The sequence below is a fragment of the Rhipicephalus sanguineus genome, chromosome 8, assembly GCF_013339695.2.
Source record: "Rhipicephalus sanguineus isolate Rsan-2018 chromosome 8, BIME_Rsan_1.4, whole genome shotgun sequence".
NCBI classification, from domain to species: domain Eukaryota; kingdom Metazoa; phylum Arthropoda; class Arachnida; order Ixodida; family Ixodidae; genus Rhipicephalus; species Rhipicephalus sanguineus.
Genome location: NC_051183.1, coordinates 72,723,398 through 72,743,322, shown reverse-complemented (window position 1 = coordinate 72,743,322; position 19,925 = coordinate 72,723,398). Strand labels below are relative to the sequence as shown.

Below are 19,925 nucleotides of genomic sequence, written 5' to 3'. Positions count from 1 at the left end.
AAAAACAAAGAAGCAGGGGAACAAAGAAAGAGAAAAAAAAAGAAACAAAGAAGGTCTGATGAAGCAGCGCACAAAACGACAAATACACAAAATGACACAAACACAAGTGTGTGTGAATTGGTCGTTTTGTGCGCTGCTTCATCGAATATCATGGCTCACCAACTAGCCCATCAGTACATACTAAACAAAGAAGTTCGCCCAGCTCCGCACTTCCTTCAGGCTTGGCACCTCTAGTGCGAAGCTGCCTTAGCTTTTTTTTTCTACAATGTATCTGTATCATCTACGTCGACTGTTGTAATCTGTGTACCTAAGCGTGTGCTTGTGCGTCTGCGGTTACATGTGTGCGTGTTTGGATATGTGAGCAATCGATGTTTCGGTGTGTTATCTGATTTAAGATGCCTTTACGTGCGCTTCTGGCTGTCCGTATACAAAACAAATATAACAGTGGCATCAAACAACAAGGGACGATGCGTGTGGCACTGGCCTAATTGTGGAACTGTGCTCTGTGTTTTCGTTAATCGATTTCCACATTCGAACACATCGTCCGGAGTGTCTGTCAATAGCACATTTACTAGCCAATATGTCTCTTTTGAAGACAAACTATAAAAAAAATGATACGAAGGGACAGCTTAACGAGCTTCTCTGTGTTTATTTATGAGAAGGAGAGGAAGAAAAAGCCGGAACGATGGGAAAGTTAGCCACATCAGAGACCAGCTGGCTTAACTAGTGTCATTTGTAATAAGAGCTTGCTTTATCAGATTAGCGTGATTTTTGGACGTTCGGCGCGGCAGCCTCGAGCGGCTCACACATTCTCCGTTGAGACATACCTGGAAGAAAGAGACCAGTTTCCGTATATAGAAAGTGCCGGCTTGTTCTTATCTCTCTCATTATTGTAATAAGTGCCAAGTACACAAATCTACAATCACCGTGCTATTCAAAAATGAAAATGAAACAAGTCCAGAGATAATTGTGGCTTATCGCATGCACATATATTCCGCATCGATTGTAGGTCAATCATCAATTTCACTGCATAAAGGGACGACGACGAAGTGTGTATCTTACGCAGCGCTTCAGTTTTTGTTCATTTTGTATGCTCTTCATCTAGCCGTCAATATTGAATATAGTTCATCTAGAAGTAGACTCTCCTGCGTACATTTGTTGTGACCGCCCTACGCAGGTACTGTAACCGCAAAGGAAGGTGCAGACGCGAATACCAGACTTGATAAATAGAAACTTAACACCAGTTTATTTGCATGGCTTACATGTTGTAATATTTGTGACGAAAGTAATCTCGATGCCGCATTATAACGCCTTCTTTCCAGATCCCTAGATGGGGCAATTGGTTTAAGTTCGTTAGTACAATCCTATCGCGCACACAAGTTTCAAGGGTGCCGTCAATACGCAGCCATGTGAGCGCTCTCGACGGGGGCGTAACCACCGCACTCTCCACTTGTGGCACAAAGGGAGTCATTTCTTTACAGGTGAAGGCTGCAGGGCGTTGGGTCATAAACGAAGACATCTGGTCTCTTGGAAGGCTCAGCCGCCCCGAAGCCCATAATCACTCGCTTAGCAGTGGGAGCGGACCGTTATTGTTGGCGCTGTTGTCTAGTCAAGGTTAAAGTGGCGACCGAAAAACCAATACGGTTGCCTGGTAGTACCTTGCTGGGTGGGACTACATGGCGCCTCGCACCCATGGCTCGCGAGGGCAACAATCCTGCTTGAAGGACTGTCAGCTGACAAGCAACCATTCTGCGCATTGCTCCAAAGAACATAGACGTACCCCTTCCTCTTCGGCGCAGGCGCCAGACGTAACATCCTCAAGGCATACCGCCGCCATCGGCGGCTATCTCGAGCGAATGGGGCAGCGAACTCAACGACCCTACCATTAAGCCCACCGAACAGTACTCGCCGAACAGGGAGGATACCGACGATAAATTCACGACTTTTTTTAGCCGTAAGGTAAATCAGGTTGCCGTAAGGTAGCCGTAGGGAGATCAAAGGGCATTTAACCCTTTCAACCACATCGACTGTGAAGCAAATGGTGCCTTCAGCAAACTGCACCTTCTTATTTGTACCCGTTACACTAGCGGGCAATCTCAGGCACCTCAACGACAGGCTATCTCGAGAAAGCTGGAATCTCTGATGCCAGACGGCTTACACGATGTTTGAGTCAGCCCCCTCAAAATTGTCTTGGCCATGGCGTTATACAGCAGGCCTCTCTGATTCCTTTCACCAGCGTTACAAACCTCGATGGTATCAAAGGCCACGATCACATTCCACTGAATAAGGACACGGTGGTTGGTGTAGCACACGATGTCGACATCAGTGTTCCTCGTGGCGACTTCCCGATGCTAGCCAAGGCAGCTATTGACCATATCAATATTGTCCTAGTATCACGTTTTTTCTAAGTCGAGTTGCTGAGAAGTTGTCTCTCGAGGCAACACTTTCCCATCTCATATTTTACCCGCCATGGTGTTCTAGTGGTTGTGGTGCTCGACAACTGACCCGAAGGACGCGGGATCGAATGCCGGCCGCGGCTGCCGCATTTTGAGTGGAGGCGGAAATGCTTGATGCCCGTGTAGTTAGAATTAGGTGCACGGTAAAGAACCCCAGGTGGCGGAAATTTCCGGAGCCCTCCACTATGGCATCCCTCATAATTACATCTTGGTTTTGAGATAATAAACGCAACAATTATGCCATCCCGTGTGAAGTTCAGACACTTTTGATGAACGTTCGCACTCGTTGCCTGATAGACGAGCCCCCCCTACCGGCACCCCTCCACAATCATTCGCCCAACGGAGCTGGCCGGCGCGTTTCATGCCTGTCTGCATGAAACGTCTTGAACGTCTGCATGAAACGTCATGCCTGTCTGCAGCATTCGCAAGCTTTAGCTCGCACACAGAACATGCGACGCGCGGAGCAATATTGTCGATTTGGACGTCGTTTGGAACATGGTGGCGATGGCGAAAATGGGCGACGGTTGCCCATATAATTAAAGTGACGATAATAAACTGTGTAAATTATTAGGAAATAAACGGTAAGAAGTTGAATTAGACCTCAGCATTCGCAGAACCGCAATATTTCCTTCGTGGAACCCAGTTTGAGGAACCTCTGGCAGGGGCGCATCCAGCGGGTTTTAATGCTCAAGCCCGCCTCCACCTTCGGTCTGTTGGGGCTGTAGCCTGTAGCCCGCTTCCCATCTCGAAAACGACGAGGCAGCTACGTTTTGACACCTGTCACTCGCAGAAACCATATGTGTCATGCGCTCTTCGTCATTAATGCGGCACCACAATGGCCATCTTGTGTGATGCGGTACAGTATGCGTGTGGCAATATTTCGTGTAAACAGCATGATTGATGACTGCTCTCTTACTTTCGGTCTCATCTTGTTAAAATCTGTCTAGCATTTCCTGGTTGCATATTAGGTAAATATGTAGTCCGAAGTTGCAGTACGTTTACCCTTTTACTACTACAAGTGATCCCAAACACCATTTTCTTTGCTCCAAACCTACTCCGAAACTCAAATGTCCGCGGCGGTGGTGTATCAGTTGTGGTGCTCGGCTGCCGACCCGAAGGTCGCGGCTTCGATCCTGGCCGTGGAGGTCGCCTCCATGGAGGTGAAATGCAAGAGCCCGCGTACTGTGCGGTATCAGTGCACCTAACGAACTCGAAATGCTAAAAATTTTCGGAGCCCTCCACTAAGGCGCCCCTCACAATTTCCTTGTTTTGGGACGTTTATGCCGAGATATTATTATTTAACTGAAATATTTCAGCTGCAAACTTGGTCCTAAAAACATTTCCTGCTCCTCCAAAACAATTATCTCCTGCTCCCAAATTGCTTCAAAACTTACAGTGGCTCTGCCACAACTGGGAACGCTTTCTGCCACTGGGCCTCATTTGGTGAATCCGCTACCTTCTGTCGTTTTTGCAGCCAAGCGCACTGTGTATGTCCCTAAAATCTGCTATATTCGGCACACGAATATCGAACACGCCATACACACTAGTAAGGCATGACGCTAATAGAGTTAAGCTTTCGTTTGTGACTCGAGCGTTCGTAGTTCTATTTCTGTCGCTTAAGTGATTCTGCACATTTCCTTACTCTTTTGCGGCTTGTTCCGCAGCTGCTGCCGTTAAAGAGTTCCGTGACCCAGCTAGAGTGGTTTCTGTTTCGGTAGTTTTCCGGAACGAAGCATTGCATCATGCAATCCTCGGTTGACAATTCCTGAAAGATTATAAGAACAAAGTCACTGTAGGCCATACTTTACTTTGTATCGCTCGCACGGCTAGTTGCCTATTAAATACACCATACAACAAATTTTACCTTCATATAATATGTGGTTTTGAAGAACGGGTAGGTAAGTTCACACTGTTTGGTTTTCTTTGTGAATTCTCCGGGATATTTATAAGTCTTCCACCACATTGACGAAATCTTCTTAGTTGAGTTCTTATGCAGACAGTCCGCTCCATACATCCTGAAAATAAAATATCACTTCAAAGTTGTTTTCGAAGATATTACGCTGGGACTTTGCATGGCACTTCGCAAAGAACGTACAGCCCGTGGCAGCTGTATTCTAAAGGCGTTGGATGTGTTTAATTTATTTTGGGAGATATTGCGTTACCCTGTAAACACAGATACTCGGTTGGATATTGGAGGCTATTTTTGCCTTACTGGTATTCGATTCGCATTCGCAGAATTTCAATATTCGTAATGCCCTAATCTATAGCACAAGACAAAACGACCAAACGTAGCACTGGTCATCACTCCATATCGATCATCTTGGAATAAGGGCATGCCTGCGACTTCATAAAATATACAGATGATCAGATCATAGGCGTATCTACCAGCGGGGCAAGAGGGGCGCTAGACCCTCCACAGAGAAAAGTTAGCGGGGCTGAGCTCCATCCCTACTTTCAACAGTGGTCACTGTCGGCAGCACACTGAGAAACCATCAACTGAGGTGAAGTTTTACTTCTACACAGCCGTCGCTGTGTACTGCTGTGTAGGGCCTACTGCTGTGTAGGGCCTCTATAACGTTAGATCACTCGGTCATTATTTTATTCTGCTTTGCCCGGCCTGCAATTTGCATAATCCACGACGCAAATACGGGCAGGAACCAGAAAACGTTTTACGAACGGATCAAACGCTCTTCCTGCTTCAGGAAATTCATCTTTTTTTCATCGCAAAGGAATTGCATCACCGCTGCTCTATATTCGATTAGCACTGTGTCTATGAGTGTGCAGAACTGATGAGTGTCGTAGTTTCACCGCATTGGGAGCTAAACAGTGTTTCCGCTTGATTTTCTGATTAAGCTGCTTCGTCTTAAAACGTTGGCCTTGCTTATCATATGGTAGCTTGCAGCAATCGTGGTTGCTTGGAACAAGACGAATAAGGCAGTGGACTCCAGTACATTGGAAAGCCCAGCCTCCAAGCTTTTCCCGCAACTGGATATACCGGAACAGGGAAATGATAAATGTCCACGCTTTTTTCGTCTAAGGAGACTGAATTGACAGCCGGACTAGTTGGTCTTAAGTCACCGCGAATTGATGTGTACTAGGCAAAATACAACTCGGAAGGCAAAGTAGCATGGAGGCGCAGCGCTCTTTATTTCTCTACCTCCCTCTTTCTCAGCAAAGATGAGTTTACAGAGTTGTGTACGCACACAAACAGCTCAACATCGTTATACTACAACTGAAAATATTTATTGTACTCTTATGAATCCATCTCGCCAGCTGTTTAAAGGGCCCTGCAACACTTTTTCAGCTGGGTCAAAAAGCGCTGCCAATCGGTAGTCGAGGCTCCCGAGAACACGCGAGCCAAATATTATGCGAAGCGAGCGGCCTGCATTTTACAATAAATTCTCAAAGTCAGCTAAAAATGGCTCGCTATTCTCTCGACATATGATGTATTAGTCCGCAATATATGACGCGATTGTCGGCAGTTCCGCCATTGGCTGATGTTATAATCACGATAACACCCTCATTATTACCTTCGTTGTTAATATTGAGTTCAATAAATAGATAATATGTATGTTTATATTGTGTTATGCCGTTAAAACACCGAACAAACATTAATATTAGCACTTCCGGTGTCCCCGACAGCCCGTCTGCTCGTAGTTGCGTGGTTGCGTTTTCTTCACCATGCGCAGTGCCGAAATCGTGAATATTTCTGTGCTTTTGACCATCGCTGGTTGCCGTTGAGAGTGGCAGCCGTTGGAGTGTTGCCTCGTCAGCTGGAAACTGCATCGTCGGCACGTTCTCACGACTGACGGGGGCAGCGGTGCAGCATTTCTACGATAACAATGGTGCCGCCGGCTAGTTTAGGATACCTGTGTTCGCTCTATGGCGAGAGTCCCGTTCACTGTCTGTTCAGCCTGTCATCGAGCCGTACCTCGGCTTATCCTCCCCGTAGTCTCACATTCCCGAGAAACCGCGACACAGCAACCAAGCAGACTCGCATTTTCACGGTAGCTGCAGACAGCCGGGGGATGGGTCCGCGCCGGCCCGATGCCACACGATCCTTTCGTATAGTCTTTAGTTCTTTGTTGTCAGCCCGCACTCGCTGTGCGCCCGCATTCGAAGAGCAAACAGCATCGAAGTACCGCCACTGGGAGAAGAGTGCACGCAGCTTTGCCGTGTTGAATACGATTCAAGCGCGAGCAGTGCGACGAGGCGATGTATCAGAGTATGGGTCGAAACCCATCTCAGCTGTCATTCGTTCCAAACGCGCACGCAGGTTTGCGTCCATGGTTGGCAGAGCGATGAAAACATTACGGCAGTTCGAGGTGCACACCCAACATTACCAAACCGACTCGCAGTTTTCAAGCACGCGTGATACACGGTGCGATGGGCTCCGCTCGACGACGACCACGCAAGCCGACCGGATGTGGCGCCACAGACCACGTAGTTGCGCCGAGACGCCAGAGTGAAAAAATGAAGAAAAAAAAAATGCCGCCGGCGCTAACGTAACTCTTCGGTGCCTCCTCGCACCTCCGACCTCCCTCCCTTCACGCCCCGCGCAGCTTTCCGCGCACTCGTGGCGCTGAGCGGAGGGAGAAAGCTGCGGAACGTGATCTCTAAAATTTGGTAACACCACTTAGACTTGACGGATTCGAATAATTTTTGCGGCATATGACTCGTGAAGAGTCATACGTCAATAATGAGACTATTCCAATATAACTAAGAAAGGTGTCGCAGGGCCCCTTTAAGTAGCCGCTGCATATGTGATCGGCGGGCAGACCCCTTGAATTACATTCGGAATGAGACACTGTCCGGCTATTTAAAAAATGCATAGGTATACTGTTCAGCATAGTTATTGTGCTGTTTAGTGTACGCACGTCATTTTAACACCACGAGATTTCACAAATTTGTGCCGTCGCGTAACAAGCACGCGATTTTAAGGCAGACCGAACATTTTTGACGAATGGAGAAGAACCCAAGACGAGAAATAGGCCACATTCAAAAATACTGCATTCTCTTATTGTTTATGTGGTCACGTATAATTGATCATTACACAATAATTTATTTTGGGGTCAATTTATGGATCGCATTACGAGCAGGTGCTGTATGCATGACCCACAAAATTTCAACCAATCATCAACAGCTAACGATCAATGCGGAAGGAACCAATGCGGGGTAGTTTCATGTGTAAATCACCCACATTTTTTAAAGAAAATTTATGCTTACGCCATTCGCTAAGGCGTATGTGCAAGGAGGGACCGGGGGGCCGTCCAAGCAGAGTAGAATACAGCGCAATACAACGAAGACAATAAATACCTAAAAGGGCATGCACTGTTCCGCGCTGTTAGCCGCTGATCCTGTTTGGTCTTTGTTGTCTTCGAATAACAGCGAGCTGAGCTAGTTGGTAAGGATTCATTTAAAAAAAAAAAAAACAAGCTCGAATCATGCAAAAAATCACAGCATATCCACGGAGTGAATGATGATGAGTGGGCGAAGCTGCGGAGGTTCATCGGTAAACCGTGAATCTTCCGTGAACTCTGCCCAGTACATCACCACCGACGTGAGATCGGGCGCGTTTATACTAAAGGTTCGATGAGTTATGACGACTTGCAGCTCACTTTAATTTTACATGTACGCTGTGAATTTTCATTCTTTAGAAAACCATTGCTTTAGAAAACATCTGGCGTCTTTCGTTAAGCAGCTGGCGTCTTTTCGTTTTGCTTTAGAAACATCTGGCGTTATTCTGTTTTGCTTTTACAAAACATCTGGCGTCTTTCGTTGGTTTATTTCATCAATCAACGGCGTTTTGAACAAAATTTTTATTGTTTAATCACGTACAGGAGAAATCTCACCAGGTACTACCTTGGAGGTAAAGAATGGCTGCTAATGGGAATGAGAGACAGAAGAAGTCGGCTTTTAGCTACCACTGCGAATTTTTTATTGTTCAACAACGCACAGGAAAAATCTCCCACCGGCACAACTTTGGAGGTCAAAGCGTAAGACTGGTTACGCACTACGACGACGACTACGAGGGACGAACGGGTGCCGCCTTAAAGGGCCCCTCACCAGGTTTGACAATTTTGAGCTAACGAGCGCAATGAATGCACTGGGCGTTCACGATTACGTCTGCCAAAATTTGCAACGCTACGCGCCGCGTAAATGGGTCAAATTTCAAGCTGAACGCTGCTTTCCCTTCTTCTCGCGTCCGCGCGCTCAGAGAATGAGGGGATGACGTACGTGAGAGAATCGTCCTACGTAGATGGTAGTGCTGTGACGTCGCTCCTCTACGTAGACGACTGTGCTCTGACGTCGCCAACAGTAGCACGTGACACTGCAATAATTATTTGACACGACGTGTAGTTTGTGTAATTTGTTGCTTGAATGGATGAATAAAACTTGAGAGCAATAATAAAACACACAAACGAAATGTATGCGTTTTCTTTTTTTAATTTTTACTGCGAATCGCAGCGAGATTCGAGACTAATCTACCTCCTTTTCGCACGCGTTCGTGTTCTCGCGCTTTGCGCATCGTGCAGACGCCACCCTTGGAAAGAAACTAATTTTCTACCGCGTTCCAGCGCTCATTAGGCTCATTTATCCTCCCGCGTCTAACTAGATGTTCATGCGGCACACCGCTAGTCTCGCGTCCGTACAAATGTTGCAGCTTTCGTGCTCAGTAATAGGTTAAAAGCCAAGTGATCGGCGAGGGCGCATTCGGCATAACTTGCAGAGATGAAGCGCAGAGAACGCCGCCACAACACCGCTCGCGTCTCGGGGGCTCGGGCTGGTTCGGGCACGTCATGCGCTCGTGACATTTTGTGCGCATGACGTGTTCATGCGTATGCGTTATGTGATCCTTCTGCTCGCGTGCCGAAGAGGGCAGGGAAGGGATTTGGCTTGCGAAGGCTACACGGGGCGAGCGGCAAGGGTTTGCAGCTCGCCTCCTCGCATCATGGTTTCGCGCCGCTACAAATTATTGTTTTTCTCAGCTTCTAACCGACCGATTAGAAAAATTCTTGTGGCAAAATGCTCTTTATTGGGCTCGCAACAACTTGCAATGTCTAACTAAAATTCGTTAGGTCACCTGGTAAGGGGCCCTTTAAGGAGCTTCGCCCCTAAAAGATGGTTGATCCCTGCGTCATAGGAATCGCAATACCACGAAAGTAAACCGCGCCCTTACAGAAGTAACTGAATGTTTACTCTACATTGATATAGGAGAGTTTGCCCAATGTGTACCGATGTCTGGCAGCTATAGCACCGTTTAACGTGGATGCACCCACTTTGATGATTGGTGGTACATCTCCCTCCCGTCGACTAACGGCCATGTTAAATGATAACACAAAACCTTGTGGTAGCTGTAGTAGCTAACGGTGAAAGCGTAATCGGGGAACGAGGTGAGATAGCCAGAATAGCGTCGCATATTGGACGCAGAACTTGGTCGCCGTCCCGCGGCATGTAAAAATGTGATTGAACACCGTGGCCGGACTAGAGGGAAACGGAAAGCGCGTCGTGCCGCCCCCGGCCGCGATTTTTCTCGGGGCGAGCGCGTGAGCGGCGAACGCGGTGTAACAGCTGCAGGTGAGGCACGCGCGCGTCGCAGAGCTATTTTTGGTTTGGATTAGCGCGATGCTATGAGCGAGGCCGACGCTTTTATGACGCTTGGGCTAAGATCGCCACCTCGCGGTGTGTTAAGGCATTGACAAAATTGAACTTCTATTGAAAACAAGCCGAATGGGACGGACGTATAACGCGTTGCAGGTGTTAATCGCGGAGGCCACAGTAATGACAAATTACTTTACCGCTCCCAGAGGGCAACACCACCACACCGACCGGGAGAGTGGTAGATATAAAAGGCGCGTTTGTAAAGCTTCGAGAGTCTGTAACCGTGGCGCAGTGGATAGCGTACCCGGCATTTGTTGTTGCCGACCGAGCGGTCGTGGGTTCGATGCTCAATGACGGAACTTTTTTTTCTTTACCATCCGATCGCGTACATTTTTCGATGTCATTTCCGTGACAGAAATACGCCACAGAAGTCTTGGTGGACCCCGGCATAAAATACTTTCGTGTTAAAAGACAGGGCGTGCAAACACGCACACAAGCAAGAAGTCAGGACAACACGAACGCTGACTTCTTCTTTCCCGCCGTTGTGTGACTCTTCAGGAGTTCTTGCTTGTGTCCGTGTTTGCACGCCCCGTCTTTTAAGAATGCATTTGTTGTCTTGGTTGTACTGAGCTGTTTTTATTATCAAGTTCGCATGCTGCAAGCAATGTTTGAATGATACAGATCTATTCTACTGTGGTGGCCGCCATCGACATAATTTTATGCATGCGTAAAGTTGTGTGGGTAATGCATAAAAAGTGTTGCTTGCAATACTAGTACATGTACAACGCGTAAATGTATGGTTGTCACAGCGCATGCTACCTAGACCTGACTACTTTTTCTATGACGTTATTAAACACTGCAACCAAATTCCATCTCTGTACATGAAAAATCACATGAAATTGAATGCAACTGAAGTGATGGAGTCCTCCCCTGCCTCCCTCCACTCGCGAGAAAGTTGGTACGCCACTGGCCAAGCTACTTGTATAAAACCCGCTTCTTAGAATATAAGTAGCTGATAGAAATGGAGACGACCAGCAGAAAGGCAGGTGACAGAAGTTTCATAAATGCGGTCACTCCGGTTAAGCAAATTCATAGCCTACAGCCGATTTAGCACAACATGTTCTGTTAAATTTGCAGACGCATTCTTTGAAGCACTGGTTACCTTTTCTAAATGTCAACTTTACTGCATGCTACTAACTTTCCAGCTATTCATCCAATTTCATGGTTGCCTACGATGTCATACATACCAGGAATACCGTCTCAAGTCATAGTTGCAGCACTGTGAAAATTGCCTGCTTCCGCTGTCCTTTATAACATAGCTCATGATATGACCATCGTCCCAAGGACAATAGGAGGAGTTTGCTGTGAATCAAGGTAAGTGACCTTCAATCGTCGACCCATCATGATCGCACCCTAACCTGAAAATAGGAGAAAAGTACACTTGTGTTTGATGAGCTCCAAAAAATATTTCGTATGTTGGAAATTATCTTTCTTAAGCCATGCGCCCTTTGAGTCTCACGCATTAAAATCTGCTTTTTATAATTAGGCACGGCTAGTTTTGATAAGTCGTCATTGCCTAATTTTCGTATAACTAAAGTGAACCCGTCCTCTCGGCTTCGTTACTTCTCAGCTGAGCTAGCCAATACGCCTAACAATTTTCAGTGTTCTTTCATTTGCCGATAGTGGGCTCTGATTGTCTCGTGAAAGTACGATATATTACTCGAAACAAATATTACGTTGCCCTCTAGAAGCAAACAAACTGTGATAAGCAGAAAAAAATTATATAAAATTCTGACCACTGATTTAATGCTACGCAGAGGAGTGAACACTAGTCGAAGCATGCAAAACGACCACATACGTTCCCCGCATACAGGACAAGCATTGCTCCTTCGAACAAAGCACATACTCATTCATAGAAAATAGAGCGCAAATAGGAAGAGTCGGGACGAAGAAAGTAAACACACACTACTTTCTTCGTGTTGCATATTTGTATTTGTCGCGTTTTTTTTTTGTTCATCAAGAGGCAAATGTATTTTAAGTGAAACTGAGAAAAACGCACTTTTTTGCTGCTGACAATAGCGTCGGGCCCGCTACAACAATTTTTAGCCAGCGTGTTCTTGTCCCCTAAATACTTCAAATCTGTATTGCGGCTAAAATCTACATAGCCCACTACCATCCGTATTCAGGAATAAAATTTGTATTTGGCTCTTTTACATTGGAACATTTCAATTGGGCTTGAATTATCTCGTTAAAGAAGTCTAAAACGATTCGAATGTAAGGTATAGGAATATTTTCGATAAAATTAACATCACTCTTGTGCTTCCGTCGGTGCCGTCCGTCGTCGCATGGGCGTAATGGCGATGACTAGACCTCAAGAGCGCGTGGTGTTTCCTGGCAAAAGGCGCACTATTATGGACTGCCGGCAGCGTGTACTTGTTCTTGGCGTCTTTTGAAGGCCTTGAAAAGTGCTCCAGCTTTTCTACTTCTTTTGATCTCGTTTTATGCCGCGGCATTTCGGATCACTTCTTCAATCAATAGATCGGTGCCAAATATCTTCATTTCATATGCCTTTTGTTTCAAATATACCGTCTTGGAGCGAAATAAGGACATGGTACTGTTAGCAGTAAACTCGGAAAGAAACACTTAGAGGCAAAAACGCCAGGCCTGCGCTAAAACCGCAGCACAGTCACAGCGAAAGCTGGAAGAGCGGCGTTTCTAAAGCCCATTAAGCTCTCTTGGGGATACAATACAAGTACACTAGAAAGGTACCCACTACGCCATAAATCACAATTTTTGTGAAGTTTGGAAGCACCTACTAAGCCATTATTCGTCATTCTGTGGAGAAGCGAGGCACCAGCTACACGTCTGTAAGGTATTATGTGCACTTTGTTGACGCGACGACTGATGACGATGAAGAATTATGGCTCAGCCCTTTGTAATGGGTTGGAATCTTTAAACGGCCCACCAGTTATATAATTTGCATTGGGTGACGCCCGGTCACTATTTCGCTCTCCCGTCATGCTGTATAACATACGTTGACGTGGGATAGAGACGGGGGGGGGGGGGGGGAGCGAAGAACTTTACTGAGACCCCGAGAAAATGGATCATACGCTTATGGGCTTCCTTGGCAACCAATACAAGTGCCCTTGCGAGGAACCCACTACGCTATAAATCATTGTAATTTTACTGAGACCCAGAGGAAGTGTATCATGCGCTTATGGGCTTCCTTGGCAACCAATCCAAGTGCACTTGCGAGGAACCCACTACGCTATAAATAATTGTAATTTTTGAGAAGTAGGGCCGCAGGCACTGTGCCATTTTTCGTCATTCTACGGAGAGCGATGGTAACTGCTAAACACATGTAAGGATTATGCGCACTTTGTTGATGCTGTGCCTGATGACGATGAAGAATTATGGAAGAGCTATTTGTAATGGGTTGGAAGCATTCAACAACCTACTCGTTGCGCAATTCGCATTGTGTGACGCCTGGTTACAGAATTCGCGTTGTGCGACGCTTGGTGCTTATTCTACTCTTTTACCACGCTATATTGCATATGCTAATTGGTTCCTTCCCGACATGAAGCCTGTATAGGACATTTTAGCAAAGCAGTTTCAAGCACCGGCATGGCTCAGAGGTTGAATACTGGGCTTCCACGCAGAGGACCCAGGTTCGAACCTCGTTCCATTCTGGAATTTTTTTCTTATTATAGTTTTTTCTCTTATTTCGAGCCATACTGGTTACGGACACCGGCGGCGGCAGCGGCGGCGGCGGCGGACAACTACGGCGCCAAAAACGGCCGGTGAAATGATCTCATAACAGCTTTCGCTGTAAAAGAAGCAGGCAAGTCGGCCTCTTACTCTCTATGTTCGAGTTTTACCCTACAACGTCATGCGCTTCAGTAAATCCAACTCGCCCTAGAAAAGCTAACTGTGTAACGTAAACACGATAGCAAAGCAACTAGGACACAAATGAATTCTTTTTATAATACCGTGTTAGTTATTTTGGTCACAGTTGTTGACGCAGCTCTGGCTTAGTGAATGTGGCTCAATTTGATTGAAACAGATGCAGGATTTCGCTCATTTATGATTCGAAACTGCCTTTTTGAGTTCACGTCACAATCTGTAATTGCCCCATTCTGATTTCAACTAATTTAGAAGAAAGATACTTTGGCGCGATTTACGCTACCGTGGTATTTAGCCCAGTTTTGGTTTCTGTATTTGGCTCTCTTTAATAAAAAATGCGAAATTTGCGCTCCATGTTCTGTAGAAATGTGCAGTACAGACTAGGCCAATGAATCCTGTATAACACGCGTGCGCGCTGCGCGTGCGCTCTCACGACGGTATTGAAGCTATTTCTTTTGAAGACAATGTAAAATTTACTTACGCACTCTTTTGGGCTAAGCTTAATAATCACAGACGCTTCCAGTATTTCATATGCCGTTTTGCCCCTTTTCGCCCCTTGCACTCCCCAGCACCTTCGTTTTATTTTATAGCGAAGGTGCCCAAGGCTAGGATTTTGACAAAAATTCGTCCGAGATGTTGACAAAAAATACCCTCCGCGCAGCATGGTCACGCCATCTCTCAGAGGCGGCTCGAAACCCGCGACGCACCATGCACCGGTCCGTTGCGCGCCGCCTGCGACAGATGGCCCTACCCAACCGCGTGCTCAAGATGATATCTTTAGTTCTTTAGCGGAATAGCGCGGAAACAAACATAGGACGGGAAGGGAGGTGGACAGGCGCTAACTTTCAGCTGAGCTTTATTGTGAAACGTAGTATGTATGTATACATACACACGCACACACACACACATATGTATGTGTGTGCGTGTGCGTGCGTGCGTGTGTGTGTGTGTGTGTGTGTGTGTGTGTGTGTGTGTGTGTGTGTGTGTGTGTGTGTGTGTGTGTGTGTGTGTGTGTGTGTGTGTGTGTGTGTGTGTGTGTGTGTAGAGTGCCAACCAGAATAATCAAGCGCCTGTAGAAAGATGGTAATTGAGAAAAAAGTCATAGTTTCGCCGCAAGGGCGAAGCAACGAATGCGATAGCAAGAAACTAATGCTATACGAAGTGATGCTCGCCAATGGATACTCTCAGTTTGAACATCGCTTCTGTTGCAAAGGCGGCCGAAGCAGCGAAGGAAACCAGCGTGCTTCAAGTGTCGAGCTGTGATACTTGATAGTTCGCGCTCATCTTCTGTTTGTTCGTTTAGCGGCGTCCCTTGAGATCGAGTGACTTTCGTACGCTCCGTAACATGAGCGCGGACATCACGGTGAAAGCGTGAAACATCCCTCTTCCCCTCACCACGAGAAAACCGCGCGAGGAGACAGCGGAAGCGCAAGCTTCTCCCATGCGCAAATAAAGAAGAAGCGAGCGAGCTCGCCGACGACTTTTAAATGCACCCGTCGGGCTTCTAGCGCCATCTCGCTGGTAATGAAGAAACGCTTATTATCGCCTGCTGTCTCCGAGTCCGTCCAGCGCTAAAGGGTGTGTATATAACGCTCGCCGTTAGCTACCTGGAGGATCTGCGTTTCGTGGCGTAGTGGATAGCGCCGCTCGCTGCGGAACAAGAAGACCCTGGTTCGATTCCGCGCTTCGGAAGCATTTTTCTGAATTATTTTTCTTTGGCGCTTTTATATATATATACATACTTATACATATACGGTGCATGACGGCGGCGACGGCGACGGCAAAATCCAGCCGAGACTGTCCATATAATTGCTATCGCAATAAAAAGTCACAGTATCACCGCAAGGGTGTTAGCTATGAATGCGATAGCAACAAAGTGTAATGTTACAGGAAGTGAGGCTCGCATCTAACTGTTTTGTGTTCGATCTCGCCTAACTACAAAACCCTGGTGTAAGAAAATACAACCGCTCCAAGGAGTGACGCTCTCCGCATAGTCACTTCGCGTTGAGAGCGCAGCACGTAGAAGGGTATACGAGCCGCCCGCTGTGATGGCTTTCGAGATAGCGCGCGCGCCAGCGATCGAGACCGCGCCCTCAGATCCAAAGTTCGAGGTAGTGGCTACTCGCGCGACAACCCTCCCCCCCTCCCCCCCGGTCCCCTCCTCGCGTCATTTTTCATGGTCGTTAAAGACGGCGGGGTGGCGGGGCGAGACGGCCCGAAAACGGGCCGGCGCGTTTGATCTCTGCTTCGGCCACGTTTGTCGCCCCCGCTCGCGAGCTTTTACCCGTGGTAGAACAACAATGCGCAGGGGGATCTTATTAATTTTGACGTCATACCAGAAGGACATGAGAGCGACGGCAACGGCATAAACCCGTCGAGACTGTCCATATACTTGCCATCGCAATAAAACAGGATAGGACTGCATGCGCGAACCCGCACCTTCTAAAAACGGAAATACTTTATCACACAGTGAAATGGACGGCTTGTTCACGCAAGAACATCCCTACCGCCTCATTTGAGTCGCTTCTACAGTAATGCGGGTACGTTCATCTTTATGCCGGTACAAAAGTGATGTGCTTTGGAACACTGGACAATAACCACACTAATCACAATAAAGTGCCAGAAGACCATCTGTTTTGTTTCGTACTTTAGAATAAGAGAGAGCTGAGCTAGTTGGTATGGTATTCATTCTAAAAAGACAGGGCGTGCAAACACGGACACAAGAAAGAAGTCAGGACACCACAAACGCCGACTAATAACTTAAGAGACGCATAACTTCGGAAAAGAAAGAAGGCACAAAAACTTATCTGCGCAAGCCCATGTAATAGGCGCAGCTATCGATCCAGCACGTGGGGGGGGGGGGGAGTCTACGTGGAAGATAACTGTTAAGGCATTTGATGTCGTATTTACTTGAGTTAATTGACGGTTGGCTCACGTATGCGCTACCACTGTTCTCGATATGCCATGCCTCAATCATCAGGCGCGTTTCTTCATTGCTATGCCGGTACAACACTGCGCATTCATCGAATTTTGGCGTTTGCTTACACTCTCGACAATATAACGATAGATTAGAAGGTGAGCCTCCCGTTAGCGATCTCTTATGTTCCAATAATTTTTGGTTAATGGAGCGGCCCGTCTGTCCTATGTAGAAGTGGCCGCAGCTGAAAGGGCTTTAAACCACACTTCTACGGCAATCAGTGAATTTGTTGGTGTGTTTTACGAAAGAAATATTGGTCCGCTTTTTGTCTTTACTGGCTCATTCCTCCTCTGCACTGCAGCACAAACCTTACCTAGCTTATTGGCAGCCGTGAAAACATTAACACCGTATCTACTTCCTAATTTCTTTAGCCTGGGAGATACGCAATGAATGTACGGTATACCTGCGACACGTTTTTAAATATCGCGCTCTGCAACCATCCTCGGAGATAGCATAATGGACTTCTTTAAACGTTCAGCTACAGTGGTCACTGCATCACGAGGATAACCTACATCTAAAAGGCGTGTAACCTGTGCGTTGAAGCTATCACTCGTTCTTTGCTCACATGACTTGGTGAGGGCCGACTTAATGCAACACATGGCGATACCGTTTTTTACAACCTTCGAGTGCTTTGACAAAAAATTTAGCAGTGGTTTCGAATATCTCGGAGAATACTGCCAGCGCCCGTGGTTCTTTGGAAACGTTAAGGAAATGTCTAAAAATTGTATTCCATTTTTCTGAGGCACCTCTTTTGTAAAGTTCTGCCCTCCTCCACTTAACTCATAATTGAAGCGGCCAATTTTCGTATTGCGCGTCGCCGCCTCTGCAGCGAACGGGACTGACACAAGTCATCGACCGGTGAATCATGTCGAATGTCGAAGACCGGTGAATCACCGGTCTTCGACATGCAAGACAGTCGATCAGGGACAAGGTATGCTTGTTGATTGGTTGGCTAGTGGGTGGGTTGAAAAACATTATTTGGGTCTTGCAAGGCGCGGGTCAGCGCGCAGCAGGCGACTCCCACTTCGGAACCATCAGGCCAAGCCCGCCGGCCGCTCCGCGGGCCTGCTGGACGCAAAAGTGGAGTGTTGCTTCGCCGCAGAGCTGTGGTTGATAACCAGACCTACGCGCAACTCTGTTACCTACAGGTGGCATACACAGTAAGTCTACCTCCCTCTAAGCTGCCTTGCGGCCAGCGTTCCTTCCGAGAGGGTGGCGACGAGCGCCGTTATATTGTGACGGAGCACGTAGAGGTGCGCAACTCGCTGGGCTAGAACGCAGAATAGTGGATTGCGGGAGCCTTGTCAAGATTTCAAGTGCACTTGATCGAGAATCCGTTTGGGCACCCGCACGGTGTGTGTGATTGCTTGTGGCTCGCCGGACACCTTTCCGCCATCTCGGGTGTGCGTGACAAACTGCAGCGTGACTCTGTGGTGGCGACAATTAGGCAGTGTGTGTCATCGGACTGCTCCGAGCTAGAGCCCGTGTACGGGAGCTGTCGCGACTCATTACTCAATGCACGTGCGCCCCGGTTCGCCACCATCGACGGCTACATGTACAGACGCGACCACTGTTTGATTTAACACCGGTAACCCGGCGCGGATGGCCGCGCTAATAAGCCATGACAGGTGAAACCTATTGGCCGCGAGATCTTGGAGTGGCGCCCTCTCGCGTGCGACGACAGAGCGGGGGCTCCGCTCTCAACCGCGTGCTGCAGCAGCCGCTGCTCGTGTATGCGGATCGTCTGCTTCAGGCGGGAACTTTGTCGAACGAACAGCCTCGGGACGGTCAACTAACGCCTGCAACGAATGTTTTCGAAGAAGAACGGCTATTTGGGCTAGTTGGTTAATATGCATATTGAAAGGGTTTGCAGCGCAAGCACGGTAGTGCTGAAGGAAAGGTATAAAAACAGGCTCCTCTCAGCGGGTTTCCCAAAATTCGTCATCACATCTGTGTGTGAAAAATTGCTGCAGAAAGTAAAACAAAAGCAAGTCAAAACAGAAAGACAGAAAGAAAAGAAAAGAGTGGCTGTTATCCCATATTTCCACAAAATATCTCACGGGCTGAAAAAAGTTGGGTCGAGATACGGTGTGGATGTGGTTTTATCAGCTCCGTGCAAAGTCGGTCAGATTTGTAGGTTGACGCATGAACGCCTTAGTGAAATGTCAAGTATGAGGAGACGGGCATGCGCAGTAAAACATGCAAATAAATTTGTAGAATGCTCCGTGGGCGTGGTGTATAGGCTTCCTTTAACGTGCGGGCGCAGTTAGATAGGACAGACCGGGCGGTGTATAAATAAGAGGTTAGGGGAACATAAGAATGACCTGTGCAAGGGGATAAGTTCCAACCTTGTGTTGCACTGCAAAAGTTGCGGCTGTCAGCCTCAATTTCAAGCTGGGAGTGTGTTGGAACGCCATAAAGAGAAACTAACACGAGAAATCGCTGAGGCGTATCACATTAGAAAATATGAAGGTGAATGCGTGAGCCAGCCTTCGGTGGCCTTGCATGAAAAAGAATTCGCGTTTTTGGATAAGGGTTAATCTTTTAATAGTTATCAATCTACCTTAGTTTTATCGGACATGCCACCGAATTGTGTCACGTTACTGACGTCTGCTTGATAAAAGTTTTTACCTCTGTGTATATATGTACGTGTGTGTCGTGAGCAATAAAACCAGTTGGTAGTCAGCGCTCGTGTCGTCCTTCTTTGCTTTCCGTTCCTCGCTTTTATACCTTTCCTTCAGTACTACCGTGCTTGCGCTGCAAACCCTTTCAATATGAATGTTTTCGAGTGTAATCTTGAACTTGTTTTAGTTGCGGCCCAATCGACAGGGCCAAGAAATCCCCCGGATGGTCGACGAGTGCGCCGATACCACCGGCCGCATTGCTGGTTAGAAAGTGAAACTATGTGTGAGTGTTCTCGCTCGTTATCTTGTTTCCGCCGTACGATACTGATTAGTTTGGGTGGTGCTTTCGATATTTCAGTAAGC

At 47.2% G+C, this 19,925-nt stretch overlaps 1 protein-coding gene across 1 annotated transcript in view; it reads right to left on the bottom strand.

The window, feature by feature from the left end:
* Positions 1-635: 635 nt before the first annotated feature.
* LOC119402094 (venom metalloproteinase antarease-like TtrivMP_A) overlaps positions 636-19,925 on the bottom strand; it is a 64,503-nt gene continuing 45,213 nt past the window's right edge. Inside the window, exons 11-14 of the mRNA XM_037669197.2 lie at positions 11,306-11,476; positions 4,321-4,471; positions 4,099-4,221; positions 636-827 (exon numbers count right to left, since the gene is read on the bottom strand). Of these exons, the coding sequence (XP_037525125.1) occupies positions 11,428-11,476 (49 nt within the window). The 3' untranslated portion in view covers positions 636-827; positions 4,099-4,221; positions 4,321-4,471; positions 11,306-11,427. The remainder of the gene's footprint in view (positions 828-4,098; positions 4,222-4,320; positions 4,472-11,305; positions 11,477-19,925) is intronic.